The sequence below is a fragment of the Symphalangus syndactylus genome, chromosome 8 (genome assembly GCF_028878055.3).
Source record: "Symphalangus syndactylus isolate Jambi chromosome 8, NHGRI_mSymSyn1-v2.1_pri, whole genome shotgun sequence".
NCBI classification, from domain to species: domain Eukaryota; kingdom Metazoa; phylum Chordata; class Mammalia; order Primates; family Hylobatidae; genus Symphalangus; species Symphalangus syndactylus.
In genome coordinates, this window is record NC_072430.2 from 64,903,023 (window position 1) to 64,918,481 (window position 15,459).

Consider the following 15,459-nt stretch of genomic DNA (forward strand, 5'->3'; position numbering starts at 1 on the left):
ATGATAAAAATCTTATGAATTTATTAACATTTCTATATAAATTTGTGTTTTGTTAATAAAAGCTAACTCTTGTTAAATTTAGCCTAAAGCTGCCTCCGTATATATTTTAAGTTCAGACTAAAGGTTTCTCCGTAAGTAGTGAACTGTAACCTAACTAGATGTATAAACAGACTATAACCAACTCTTATACCACTCACCAAGTTTTGGTCAATCAAAGGTGGCCAACTGTTCAAATCCTGTTCAAATAAGACAAATGCCAAGCTGTAACCAATCCAGATATTTCTGCACCTCACTTCCTCTTACTGTCTGTAAATCCTTTCTGACTCCATGGTACCACCAGGGTTGCTGTGAACCTATTCTGGTTTGGGGGTGCTGCCCAGCCGGCAAATGGTTCTTTGATCAGTTAAACTCTGTTAAATTTAGTTAGTCCGAAGTTTTTGTTTTAACAGATGGTGTCAGAAATAGGACCTATAGTAGAACTTCCAGCGACCCCTGGAAGCATCAAGTGACCAAATGGTGTACCCACTGGGCCCATTGTGTCCATTGCTCTCTCACAGCCACTGGGGATCGTGGGTAAGTTCTCTTTCAGACTTTGAAGCTCCACGGCTTTGTGTTCTGAGCTATCTGAGTTTGTTTGAGCAGATTATTTTTTTTTATCTGAACTGGGTTTGGAAGTTGTTACAGAAATTGGACTGCGTCCAGGATCAAATTAGATCTGATAATTAACTGACTTAGATCTAGTTAAAGGCCTCAGATGTCCGAATCAGACAGAAACTGACAGTAAATGGCAATACTGTAGGTAGTATGAACTTCAGCTTTCAGAAATTTGCAGGGACTTTTGTGTTCTATCCCCTTTGTTTCTTTTTCTTGCACTCATAGGTAGGAAAAAAGTCAATGACTAAGTTGCGAGGAAATCTGAGAGCCAAAGCCAAGATTCAACATAAAAATGAGATCCTTAATTTCTGAAGAACTGAGTACTCCACTTTCTGGCTACAACCACCTACAAACACAAAAACGGCAAAATGTTACTAAAGGTAACTTAAAGTTACAGTAGAACATTTCAAATGAAAAATGCTACACTTAGAAGTACATCTAAAAATGAAGACTCTCTAATTAGGCTTATTCAGGGATGCCTATTGATGTGCAGAAGCTTCTGAAAAGATTTCAGTATTTTTATTGCCTCTTTTAAAAGACCCTTTATAACAAGTAGCCAGGGCCAGGCACAGTGGCTCATGCCTATAATCCCAGCGCTTTGGGAGGCTGAGGCAGGCAGATCACTTGAGGTCAGGAGTTTTTAAGACCAGGCTGGGCAACATGGTGAAACCCTATCTCTACTAAAAATACAAAAATTAGCCAGGCATGGTGGCATGTGCCTGTAATTCCAGCTACTTGGGAGGCTGAGGCACAAGAATTGCTTCAACCCAGGAGGCGGAGATTGCAATGAGCCAAGATCGCGCCACTGCACTCCAGTCTGGATGATGGAGTGAGAGTCTGTCTAATCCCAGCTACTCAGGAAGCTGAGGTGGGAGGAATGTTTGAGGCTAAGAGTTCAAGACCAGCCTAGGCTGCATAGGAAGACTGTATCTCTAAAAAAATATATAAACAAAAATATAAAGAACTTGCTGACTATAAGTTTAAAAAAATAAGAGAAACCACTTAAAAGCCAGCAAAGGAAAATTTTTTATAAAAGCCATAAAATCTGCTTCTGTCTGGATGTCTCTATGTCTATATGTGTTATGTATGTGTGATATTTGGTAAATCTAGTTTTAAAGTTGTTAACAAAGTAAAATAAAAATGGCTTCAAGAGTGTAACTTAAATATAATTCAGACATTTTTGCCTGGGTCTACTGGTCAGAGAGGTTTATGCTGTCTTTATATGTTTTAAGGTCATAAAACTGCTAATTTTCTATAATATTTTTGGCACTTACTTGATTTGTCTTGTGGGCTAAAGCTGGCTGTTGGGCTTCCCCAGAGCTTTGCACACATCTTACTATAAGCTGGTCTTTGGTTTTGAGCTTCAGGATTCTGGGGTCTGGACAGGTGGCCATGGTGAGGCCTGGAGGCATGTCATCAATGCTTAGGCCACACGCTGCAGCGCCCCTTTTTCCTCCTTGCTTGGCCCAGATTTGCCTCATGGCCATGCTGGGAGTGGTCAGATCCTCCAGACATCCTCTTCACAGCTCTGTCTTCTGTCCTGACATCTGGTATGTAAATTTAGGACCCAAAAGAGCCCTGCCTTTTATAGGCATCAGGTGCCACATGGGTACTCAGGACTAAGAACAACTGAGAAAGACATTAAGGAGGGTACCTGTGTCATAATTTATTTTCCAATAATTAAAAATCTTTAAGTCATGTTAAATAATAATAAAATGTCTGAGTCATTCCTAAATAACTTAAAATACCAAAACATTAATTATTAAATACATGTTTGTTTATGTACTTTGACATCTTATTTTTACATGATATAAAAAAACTAAATATATTTAGATTTGTTAATAAAATTAAAATATCTTTCTAAAAATTATAAAATGATTTTCATCTACAAATATTGATATAAAACAGTTCAAAATTTCTAGGTTTTTACTAGAAATTTGGGTTACTAAGAGTCAAAATTATAGTTAACATAATATGATTAAAACTACTAAATGTAAGAGAATTCTAAATAAAGAGTCTATTAAAAAAGCAAGAGATATTTTTGGTGAGGAAAGTTATAAAGGCATAAAAATGTGAGAAAAAATTTAGAAGTTACTTAAAGATTGTTTCAAATTAAAACAATAAAAAAGATATAGATAAAACTAAATTGTAGACAGTTAAAAAAGAAAACTTCAAAATTTTATGAGATTACAAAAAGTTTATTTTAAAATCTTGTGTGATTAAAAGCTGACTGAAATGAGATTTGTTTATAAGTTTTTATTAAAATCAGCTTTAGAACTGATAATACACTAATAAAAGAATACAAATTTAGTTTTCTCTTTTGCACATAAATTTCATGTAATACAAATAAGACACAACAAAACACTTTCATTCACCTTTTGAATAAACTCTCAAAAAAGGGAGAAAGAAGAGACATACTCTATCTTTATTAGGTCTTTTAATTGTTTTTAAAAACTGAGTCCTGTTGTTTCCTGACTTTTTAATGATGGCCATTCTAACTGGTGTGAGATGGTATCTCACTGTGGTTTTGATTTGCATTTCTCTGATGGCCAGTGATGATGAGCATTTGTTCATGTGTTTTTTGGCTGCATAAATGTCTTCTTTTGAGAAGTGTCTGTTCATGTCCTTTGCCCACTTTTTAATGGGGTTGTTTGTTTTTTTCTTGTAAATTTGTTTGAGTTCATTGTAGATTCTGGATATTAGTCCTTTGTCAGATGAGTAGGTTGCACAAATTTTCTCCCATTCTGTAGGTTGCCTGTTCACTCTGATGGTAGTTTCTTTTGCTGTGCAGAAGCTCTTTATTTTAATGAGATCCCATTTGTCAATTTTGGCTTTTGTCGCCATTGCTTTTGGTGTTTTAGACATGAAGTCCTTGCCCATGCCTATGTCCTGAATGGTATTGCCTAGGTTTTCTTGTAGGATTTTAATGGTTTTAGGTCTAACATTTAAGTCTTTAATCCATCTTGAATTAATTTTTGTATAAGGTATAAGGAAGGGATCCAGTTTCAGCTTTCTACATATGGCTAGCCAGTTTTCCCAGCACCATTTATTAAATAGGGAATCCTTTCCCCATTTCTTGTTTTTGTCAGATTTGTCAAAGATCAGACAGGTGCTGGAGCTTTTACACTGTTGGTGGGACTGTAAACTAGTTCAACCATTGTGGAAGTCAGTGTGGCGATTCCTCAGGGATCTAGAACTAGAAATACCATTTGACCCAGCCATCCCATTACTGGGTATATACCCAAAGGACTATAAATCATGCTGCTATAAAGACACATGCACATGTATGTTTATTGCGGTACTATTCACAATAGCAAAGAGTTGGAACCAACCCAAATGTCCAACAATGATAGACTGGATTAAGAAAATGTGGCACATATACACCATGGAATACTATGCAGCCATAAAAAATGATGAGTTCATATCCTTTGTAGGGACGTGGATGAAACTGGAAAACATCATTCTCAGTAAACTATCGCGAGGACAAAAAACTAAACACCGCATGTTCTCACTCATAGGTGGCAATTGAACAATGAGAACTCATGGACATAGGAAGGGGAACATCACACTCCAGGGACTGTTGTGGGGTGGGGGGAGTGGGGAGGGACAGCATTAGGAGATATACCTAATGCTAAATGACGAGTTAATGGGTGCAGCAAAACAACATGGCACATGGATACGTATGTAACAAACCTGCACATTGTGCACATGTACCCTAAAACCTAAAGTATAATAATAATAAAAAAAAAAAACTGAGTCCTTTTTTAATCAACAAATAAAGGTCTTTGCTTTTTAAAACCTTTTAATTATCACTTTGGCTAAATAAATGATTTATTTTACACTGACCAGTGATCTGTTTTGATAAGTGTTTTAAACTTTTGACGTATTTAATAGGCTTCCCAAAATCAAGTTTAAAATTAAGTCTTTTTGACCTCAAAGTAACTTTGAAATGTTACAAAGGGCCCCTGCCACATCCAAAAAGAGAGATAATGAACAGGTTTATTTATTATGTAAAATTACATGAAAAACAATGTCAAAAGATAATGTTCAACCTTCTTTGACTTTCATATGATTTTTAAAATACTTTTTTTCTAGTTCTGTGAAAAATATCATTGGTAGTTTGATAGGAATAGCATTGAATCTGTAGATTGCTTTGGACAGTATGGCCATTTTAATGATATTGTTTCTTCCCATTCATGGGCTTGGGATGTTTTTCTATTTGTGTTTTCTCTGATTTCTTTGAACAGTGTTTTATAATTCTCCTTGCAAAGATCTAATTTTTGCACTTTTAGTAGAGGTGGGGTTTAGCCATGTTACCCAGGCTGGTTTCAAACTCCTGAGCTCATGTTATCCTCCCACCTCGGCCTCCCAAAGTGCTGAGATTACAGGCATGAGCCACTGTGCCCAGCCTGGATGCTCTTTTTTTCTTTCTCTTGCCTGATTTCTCCAGCTAGGACTTCCAAGACTATGTTGGATAAGAGTGGTGAAAGAGGGCATCCTTGTCTTGTGCCAGTTTTCAAGGGGATTGTTTGCAGCGTTTGCCCATTCAGTATGATGTTGACTGTGGGTTTGTCATAGATGGCTCTTATTGAGGTGTGTTTCTTCAGTACCTAGTATATTGAGAGTTTTTAACATGAAGGGGTATTTTATCGATGGCCTTTTCTACATCTACTGAGATAATCACGTGATTTTTGTCTTTAGTTCTGTTTATGTGATAAATCACATTTATTGATTTGCATATGTTGAACTAACCTTGCATCCCAGGGATGAAGCCTACTTGATTGTGGTAGATTAGCTTTTTGATGTGCTACTGGATTTAGTTTGCATGTACTTTGTTGAGGATTTTCTATGTTGATCAGGAATACTGGCCTGAAGTTTTCTTCTTTTGTTGTGTCTCTGCCAGGTTATGGTATCAGGATGATGCTGGCTTCATAGAATGAGCTGGGGAGGAGTCCCTCCTCCTTAATTTTTGGGAATAGTTTCCATAGGAATGGTATCAGGTCTTCTTTGTATGTCTGGTAGAATTTGGCTGTGAATCCATCAGGTCCTGGGCTTTTTTTGATTGGTAGGCTATTTATTACTGATTCAATTTCAGAACTTGTTATTGGTCTGTTCAGGGAATCAGTTTCTTCCTGGTTCAGTCTTGGTATGTGTCCAGGAGTTTATCCATCTCTTTTAGGTTTTCTAGTTTGTATAATACAGGGGTTAGGAGTGCTTTTAGTTACAAGGGTTTTCTTGCTTCTCAACTCTCCCTGCTGACAGAGGCTAAAAAAACAGATGTATGTATATATGTGTGTCTATAAAAAGTTATTCAATAAGATGTGATAGTAGAAAAAAAATACTGCTAAATAAATGTTTATTTAATGCAATTAAAATATATTTATAGTAGCTGAAAAGCTTTTTATGCATATTTTTATTTAGATAATTGAGTACTTTCTTGTATATGAGGTTGCCATATATTTTGGCATATATACAGTTTTTACCAAAGAGGAGAATATGCCTGGTTTTGCATGTTCAGAGGAAAATATGTATTCTAGTTTAGTGGAAATGGATATGCATCTGAGATCTACAGTCATATATTTTCCCATCCTGTGAGTCACTTAGGATTTACAAACACATGGATTGATGAAGAGACTTTGCAAGAGACATATTCATAAGCAGAGAGTCTTTTGTATGAGGAAATTATATGGAAATAATGGTGTACTTTTCTATTGCTACTTACCCAAAATGAAAAGAAGCTGAAACAGATTCTGTTATGTCGTTGCTTTAGATATAGTTTAATCTATTGACTGGAATTTCACTCTGTTTTCTCTTAGAAATGAAAGTACAGACACACAGTCCTTTCTAGTTTATAATCGTATGAGTCTTTTCTACTTTGATGTAGCATGGGCTAAAAAAATATTTTAATAGGTTTTCTCTCTCTCCCTCTCTCTTTTTATTTTTTTTGAGACAGAGTCTCACTCTGTGGCCCAGGCTGGCACGATCTCAGCTCACTGCAATCTCCTTCTCCCAAATTCAAGCGATTCTCATGCCTCAGCCTCCTGAGTAGCTGGGACTACAGGCACATGCCACCATGCCCAGCCAATTTTTGTATTTTAGTAGAGATGGAGTTTCACCATGTTGGCCAGGCTAATCTCAAACTCCTGTCCTCAAGTGATCCACCCACCTCGCCTCCCAAAGTGCTGGGATTACAGGTGTGAGCTACCACACCTGGCCAGTTTTCTCATTAAATCTGTGATTGTAAATGAACTCCCCATGCTGCCTACTGAGCTACTCTAGTAGGTTTGCTTTCCTACAGACAGTATTGCTCAATCTTAGAGAAAGTATGTACCCTTGTTAAAGAAAATAATCTTGTGGTTACCCAATGTTGACAATGTTGAATGCTTACGTCATGAATGTAGTGCTGACTGCTGAGGTACAGATCTTTGGGTTCAGCATACCTAGCCTAGTAGGTGCTATGTGACTCATTCTTCCATGAGTGTTTTTCTATTTGACTGCTGTGAATCCTTCATGTATGAATTGAACTATCATTTGGCCTTCACTTGGCAAGAATTTGACCTATAAGTCCACCTCTGTGCTTTTCTCATTAGTCTACAATGATTTAATTCAGTCTTGCTTCTTGGTTATAGGATAGTCATTATTAACAAGATCCACAGTATGCTATTATTTATGAAAATGTATTCAGAAATTTATAGAAATAGTTTGTATTTTGAATATGTATATCCTAACAAATGAGAAAAGACAATACAAATTAATCAAAGTTCAAAACTAATAAAAACACATTAGGGAAAATGTAGGAATTGTTTTTTAAAAGACACAGAATCCCTTATACTTGCACAACCCTAACACAGACACTGTTAGAGGGCTAGAATTTTCAGTCTGCTATTTTTTTATGCATATAGATACTTTTAGATTTTATGGTTATAATGTGCATATCATTTCACATACCTACTTCTCTTTTCAGGCTACACATAAGACAGCTATCTCCATTTACTCTGCCATAGGAGTAAATTAAAAGGCAAAAAGTATTTTTTCAGTAACCATGGTTAGAGTGCTATAAATCTTATGAATTACATGTAGAGTACATTTGTTTGGGAAGCCATGTTGCACTGTATCAATTGACATTTCTTTAGTAATCCCATGTCATAAAGAGAATACAGATTTATTTCGGAACCACTAAATTATGTAAGGCATCTGCACTTAAATGTTTATATTTGTAATTAATTAATAATGAAATACTACCATCTATAAATCTCTTAATCAGTTGAGTAGCATACATAATTATAAAGATTTCAGATTTTTGTCTTCTCTATGTATTTATAGCAAAAGAAGATTTTAGTGAAGCAGGAAACTACCTAAAAGGATATGTTATCACTGGAATTTATTCTGAAGAAGATGTTTTGCTACTGTAAGTTTATTGCTCTTTTAATTTTAGGGAGGAAGAAATTATGCAAAATAATGTTATCTAATAATTGCTTATATTTACACAGCTGATGGAGGAAAATAAGGTAGCAATCTAAAGAAATTTTTTTTTCTTCTAGGAAATAAAGTACCTGGGAAGTACCTTAGATTCTTTAGCTATTCTTTTACTTTAGACGAAAGCCCCCATGGGTCAGTCTTGGATTCGTACTTCGCCATCCTTCTACAAAAATTTTCCTCTTTGGGTTCTATTACCTACAAGGTGGTTCTTTAGAGTTATCATATTTGGGATAAATTTTACTTTTTGAGCATCTGAGGTTTTATTTACCCCCTGGGTGGGTGAGTGGGTGTGTGTGTGTATAAAAATGAGTGCTTTTTTAGCCTCTTAAATTACCTTATCTGTAGAAGATGGGACTTCTATGGACTACCAAAATATTTTAGTTGCTATAGAATGAAGGACTGAACCGCAAATTTGGAGATTATTATTAATACATGTCACATTCTCTATGGCCCATTTTCAGGTATAGGTGTACTTACTAAGCCCCAGTAGTTTGTCTTTCTTAGCTTCTGACTATAAATTCCTAATTGTAATTTCTAAGCTTAAATCTTTCATCTTGAACACTGGTGACATATGCTCTTGGTGATCAGGCTTTTGTTCTATATGTGAAATCACTGATTTTCATAAAGTATATATTAAAGAAGGAAATATGAGGACTGTCCATCTGACAATGGGTAATCACTCACGATCTTCTACTCTGCTGTCATTGTGCATCTAGCTGTGGTCCAAAGAGCTAGACCAGTAGTTTTCAGAGTGTGTTTTGTTTATAACCAACTGGTCAACTAAGAGTTTCCTTTAAGTGATCTGAAAACTGACTTCTCAACTAATGCTTATGTTGTTATAATGTCTATACTTTGTTCTGGCATGAATTAAGTTATATATGACTACTTCACTGGTAATTTTACACAAAGCTTTCTTCTATTTAGATAATTTTCTTTCAGGTTTAGTTAGCGAAAGGGATTGTGGGAGGGTGGATTTGGGCTCTTGTTTCAGTGGAGAGAGTACAGACTATGTCAGGAACAGACTCTGTGTCAGGGACACCTCATTTGAAGTCTGTGTCTGCCATTTATCACTCTCTAAGTCCTATTTCTTCATCTGCAAAATGAGGTCATAATGGCCACTTTTGTTCTGAAAGTTAAACGAAAACATAATTGAAATACCTAGTATAGTGCCTGGCAGATAGTAGGTTTCTCATAAATGCCCATTTTCTTACTCAGCAGTGTGGTGAGCAAGTCCAGAAAGGTCGAGAACCATTCACTGCGTTCCAAATCTGATTTATTTTCTTGTTGAGTAAGTTGTATAGAAAAAAATCTGGCTAGATTACTGCCTTGTTGCTTTTTAAAAATCTAGTTTATTATAGATTATTACCTGTTGCTTTCTTTTAATGTAGGTTGTCATAGAAGATAAGTTTGTCTGGAAATTGAGCTCATTTTTTTCCTTAGCAGTAGGACTTCCCATTTGCTGCCTCGCACTGTGACCTCCTAGCCTAGATTTTCATGTTTTTGACATGCTGGATTTTGATCGTAAATTTTAATACTACCTTTCTCCGTAGGTCAACCAAATATGCTGCAAGTCTTCCAGCCCTACTGCTTGCCAGACACACAGAAGGCAAAATAGAGAGCGTCCCACTAGCTAGCACCCATGCACAAGACATAGTTCAAGTAATAACAGATGCACTACTGGAAATGTTTGTGAGTATGTTTTATAATAAGGGTGATACTTGAAATAAAATCTAGATCAGTCAAAGATAATGTATGTTAATACACATTTTTCCATTTTTTTGCTGGTACAGGGCATGGTGATTTGTGAGCTGAGGATTCACTGGATTGTTCTGTTTTATTGTTCAGTCATTATGCATACAGCATTTTGAGTCCACTGCTAAAAGTTTACATCTTGCTGAGACTAGTGTGGCTGAAGTTCAGTTCACGTGCTTAATCCAGGGTGAAACTTGTTATAAAGCGTGTGTATTCTGGAAGGTTAGCCTGCCCAGCTTCAAATCATTGGTTGATTTCTTACTGACTGTAGGTTAACTTCTCTGTTCTTCGGTTTCCGCATGCGTAAAATGTAGCTCATAGTAGCATCTGCTGCAGACAGTTATTGTGAGGACTGAATGAGACATGATTTGACAGTGCTTTGTATATAATATTTAGCCCATGGTAAGCATCCAACAAATGTTAGTTACTATTCTTATTATTTATATGGGTTTTTTTGTTTTGTTTTTGAGACAGGTCTCACCCTGTTGCTGTGATCTTAGCTCTCTGCAACCTCCGCCTCCTGGGTTCAAGCAATTCTCCTGCGTCAGCCTCCCAAGTAGCTGGGATTACAGGTGCTCACTACTACACCTGGCTTTTTTTTTTTTTTGTATTTTTAGTAGACACAAGGTTTCACCATGTTGGCCAGGCTGGTTTCGAACTCCTGACCTCAAGTGATCCGCCTGTCTCGGCCTTCCGAAGTACTGGGATTACAGGCATAAGCCACCATGCCCAGCCTGGTTTAAAAAAAGTTTTTAATTTCTAATTTTTCTGGGTACATAGTAGATGAATATATTTATGGGTTACATGAGCTTTTGTTTTTTTTTTTTAGACAGAGTTTCACTTCTGTCACCCAGGGTGTAGTGCAATGATGTGATCTTGGCTCACTGCAACCTCTGCCTGCTGGTCTCAAGTGATTCTCTTGCCTCAGCTTCCCAAGTAGCCAGGGCTACAGGCATGTGCCACCACACTGGATAATTTTGGTATTTTTTTTGTAGAGACAGGGTTTCACCATGTTGCCCAGGCTGGTCTCAAACTCCTGAGCTCAAGTGATCCTCCTGCCTTGGCCTCCCAAAGTGCTGAGATTACAGGCATGAGCCACCGCACCTGGCCGCATGAGGTATTTTTTTTTTTTTTTTTTTTTTGAGACGGAGTCTCGCTCTTTCACCCAGGCTGGAGTGCAGTGGCGCGATCTCGGCTCACTGCAAGCTCCGCCTCCCGGGTTCACGCCATTCTCCTGCCTCAGCCTCGGAGTAGCTGAGACTACAGGCGCCCGCCACCACGCCCGGCTAATTTTTTGTATTTTTAGTAGAGACGGGGTTTCACCGTGGTCTCGATCTCCTGACCTCGTGATCCGCCCGCCTCGGCCTCCCAAAGTGCTGGGATTACAAGCGTGAGCCACCGCGCCCGGCCCACATGAGGTATTTTGATACAAACATGCAATGCATAGTAGTCACATCAGGGTAAATAGGGTATCCATTACCTCAAGTGTTTACCCTTTGTGTTTCAAACAATCCAACTTAGTCATTTAGTTATTTTTAAATGAACAATTAAATTATTTTTTACTATATTGCCCTGTCATACTGGCAAATACTAGGTCTTCTTTATTCTTTCAAACTAGTTTTTGTACCCATTAACCATCCCTACTTCCCCCCTCCCCACCATTTCCAGTTAAAAAGGCTTTTATCCAAAAGATAGTCAGTAACAAATGCTGGTGAGGATGTGGAGAAAAGAGACCTCTCATACACTCTTAGTGGGAATGTAAATTAGTACAACCAGAGGCTGTACTGGGTTTTGTATATGGTGAAAGATAGCAGTCTAGTTTCATTCAGCATATGGATATCCAGTTTTTTTCAATAGTCCTCTTCCACCGCCCTTCCCAGCTTCTGGTAACCTTCCTTCTCTCTATCTCTGTGAGTTCAATTGTTGTAAGTTTTAGCTTCCACAGATAAGTGAGAACATGTGCTTTTTGTCTTTCTGTGCCTGGCTTATCTAATTTAACATAATGACCTCCAGTTCCATTCATGTTGTTGCAAATGACAGAATCTCATTCTTTTTTTATGACGAAATAGTATTTCATTGTGTGTATGTACCATATTTTCTTTATTCATTCATCTGTTGATGGACCCTGAGGTTGCTTCCAAATCTTGGCTGTTGTGAATAGTGCTACAATAAATGTGTGAGTGCAGATATCTCTTTGGTATACTGATATTCTTTCTTTTGGGAATGTACTTAGGAGTGACATTGCTGAATGGTAAGATAGGTCTATTTTTAGTTTTTTGAGGAACCTCCAAACTGTTCTCCATAGTGGTTGTACCAATTTACATTCCCACTGAGAGTATACGAGGGGTCCCTTTTCTCCACATCCTCACCAGCATTTGTTACTGCCTTTTGGATAAAAGCCATTTTAACTGGAATGAAATAATACCTAATTGTAGTTTTGATTTTCATTTCTCTGATGATCAATGATGTTGAGCACCTTTTCATGTACCTGTTTGCTGTTTGTATGCATTTTTTTGAGAAATGTCTATTCAGATCTTTTGCCCATTTTTTAAATCAGATTTCTTCCTACAGAGTTGTATCAGTTCTTTGTATATGCTGGTTATTAATCCCTTGTCAGATGGGTAGTTTGCAGATATTTTCTCCCATTCTGTGGGCTGTCTCTCCACTTTGTTGATTGTGTCCTTTGCTGTACAGGACCATTTTGTCTTGATGTGATCCCATTTGTCATTTTTGCTGTGGTTGCCTGTGCCTGTGGGATAATATTGCTTAAGAAGTCTTTGCCTAGTCTAGTGTCCTGTAGAGTTTCCCCAGTGCTTTCCTGTAGTAGTTTCATAGTTTAAGGTCTTAGATTTAAGTCTGGAATCCATTTTGAATTGATTTTTGTATATGATGAGAGATAGGGATCTAGTTTCTGCCTATGGATATCCAATTTTCCCAGCACCATTTATTGAAGAAATTCTTCTTTCCCCAATGTAGGTTCTTGGAACCTTTGTCGAAAACGAATTCAATGTAGATGTATAGATTTATTTCTGCATTCTGTATTCTGTTCCATTGGTCTATGTGTCTGTTTTTATGCCAGTACCACGTCGCTTTGGTTACTATAGCTCTATAGTATAATTTGAAGTCAGGTAATGTGATTCCTCCAGTTTTGTTCTTTTTTGCTTAGGATAGCTTTGGCTGTTCTGGGTCTTTTGTGAATCCATATAAATGTTAGAATTATTTTTTCTATTTCTGTGAAGAATGTCATTGGTATTTTGATAGGGCTTGCATTAAATCTGTAGTTATTTTGGGTATTAAGAACATTTTAACAACAGTGATTCTTCCAGTCCATCAACATGGGACATCTTTCTATTTTTGTGTGTTCAATTCAGTTTCTTACATCAATGTTTTATAGTTTTCATTGTAGAGATCTTTCACTTCTTTAGTTAACTCCTGGGTATTTAATTTTATTTGTGGCTATTGTAAATAGGATTACTTTCTTGATTTCTTTTTCAGATTGTTCACTGTTGGCATATAAAAATACTGCTGATTTTTGTATTTTGATTTGTCTTGCAACTTTACTGAATTTATCAGCTTGAATAGTTTTTCAATGGAGTTTTTAGGTTTTTCCAAATATAAGATTATATCATCTGCAAACAAAGATAAGTTGACTTCTTCCCTTCCAATTTGGATGCCCATTATTTCTTTGTCTTGTTTGATTGCTGTAGCTAGGGCTTCCAGTACTATGTTGAATAATAGTCATGACAGTGGGTATCCTTGTCATGTTCCAGATCTTAAAGACTTTTTCCCCATTCAGAATGACACTAGCTGTGGCTATGGCATATATGGCTTTGTTATGTTGAGGTATATTCCTTCTGTACCCAGTTTTTTAAGGGTTTTTTTTATGAAGGGACGTTGAGTTTTATCAAATGCTATTCAGCATCAGTTGAAATGATCATATGGTTTTTGTCCTTTATTGTGTTGATATAATGTATCACACTGATTTATTTGTGTATGTTGAACCATCCTCGCATCCCTGGGGTAAATCATACATGGACATGATGAATGATCTTTTTAATGTATTGTTGAATTTGGTTTGCTAATATTTTGTTGAGGATTTTTGCATCAATTGATATTCATCAATGATATTGGCCTTTTGTTTTCTTGATGTACCTTTGTCTGGTTTTCATACCAGGGTAATACTGGCTTTGTAGAATGAGTTTGGAATTACTCCTTTCTCCTCTATTTTCCAGGATAGTTTGAGTAGGATTAGTATTAGTTTTTTTTTATTTTTTAATTTCAATAGGTTATTGGGGAACAAGTGGGGTTTGGTTACATGGGTAAGTTCTTTAGTGGTGATTTCTGCATCTATCACCTGAGCAGCATGCACTGTACCCAATGTATAATCTTTTATCCATTGCCCTCCTTTTACCCTTCCCCTCAAGTCCCCAATGCCCATTGTATCATTCTTATGCCTTTGCGTCCTCATAGCTTAGCTTACACTTATAAATATATCATGTTTGATTTTCCATTCTTGAGTTACTTAGAATAATGGTCTCCAGCTCCATCTAGGTTGCTTCGAATGCCATTATTTCATTCCTTTTATGGCTGAGTAGTATTCCACAGTGTGTGTGTATGTATACATATATGTATGTATATGTATATGTGTATATATATATAAAAAACACATTTTCTTATCCACTTGTTGATTCATGGGCGTTTGGGCTGGTTCTGTATTTTTGCAATTGCAAATTGTGCTGCTATAAACGTGTGTGCACCAGTAGTGGGATTGCTCGATCAAATGGTAGATATACTTTTAGTTCTTTAAGGAATCTCCAGCTGTTTTCCATAGTGGTTGTACTAGTTTACATTCCCACCAGCAGTGTAAAAGTGTTCCCTTTTCACCACATCCGTGCCAACATCTATTATTTTTTAAAATTACGGCCATTCTTGCAGGAGTAAGGTGGAATTGCATTGTGGTTTTGATTTGTATTTCCCTGGTAATTGGTATTAGTTCTTTAAATGTTTGGTAGAATTCAGCAGTGAAGACATTGGGTCCCTAGCTTTTGCCTTTTTTTTTTTTTTTTTTTTTTTCTGGAAGCCTTTGGATTATAGCTTCAATCTCCTTGTTTGTTATTGGTCCATTTAGGTTTTGAATTTCTTCATGGTTCAATCCTTGGTTGGTTGTATGTGTCTAAGAATTTGTCCATTTCTTCTAAATTTTCCAATTTATTGGCATATAGTCGCTCATAGTAGCTACTAATGACCTTTTGAATTTCTGCTGTATCAATTGTAATGTCTCCTTTTTCATCTCTGATTTTATTTGGGTCTTCTCTCTTTTTTTCCTAGCTAGTCTGACTAAGGGTTTGTCTGTTTTAACTTTTTGGAAAACCAACTTGTTTCCTAGATGTTTTGTATTGTTCTCTTCATTTCAATTTCATTTATTTCTGCCCTGATCTTTATTATTTCTTTTCTTCTGCTAATTTTGGGTTTGGTTTGCTCTTGCTTTTCTAGTTCTTTAGTTGTATCATTGGGTTGTTTCTTTGAAGTTTTTCTACTTTTTGATGTAGGTGCTTATTGCTATAAACTTTCCTT

The 15,459-nt window shown here is 36.6% G+C and overlaps 1 protein-coding gene across 3 annotated transcripts in view; it reads left to right on the forward strand.

The window, feature by feature from the left end:
* Positions 1-15,459, forward strand: part of TXNDC16 (thioredoxin domain containing 16) — a 120,479-nt gene that overhangs the window by 83,114 nt on the left and 21,906 nt on the right. For 2 of the 3 annotated variants that reach the window (XM_055289348.2, XM_063645584.1), the window contains 2 exons: positions 7,978-8,062; positions 9,684-9,822. In XM_055289348.2, the coding sequence (XP_055145323.1) occupies positions 7,978-8,062; positions 9,684-9,822 (224 nt within the window). Of the gene's footprint in view, positions 1-7,977; positions 8,063-9,683; positions 9,823-10,359; positions 11,090-15,459 lie in introns of those variants that run through there. The other variant, XM_063645585.1, reaches the window with a different exon arrangement.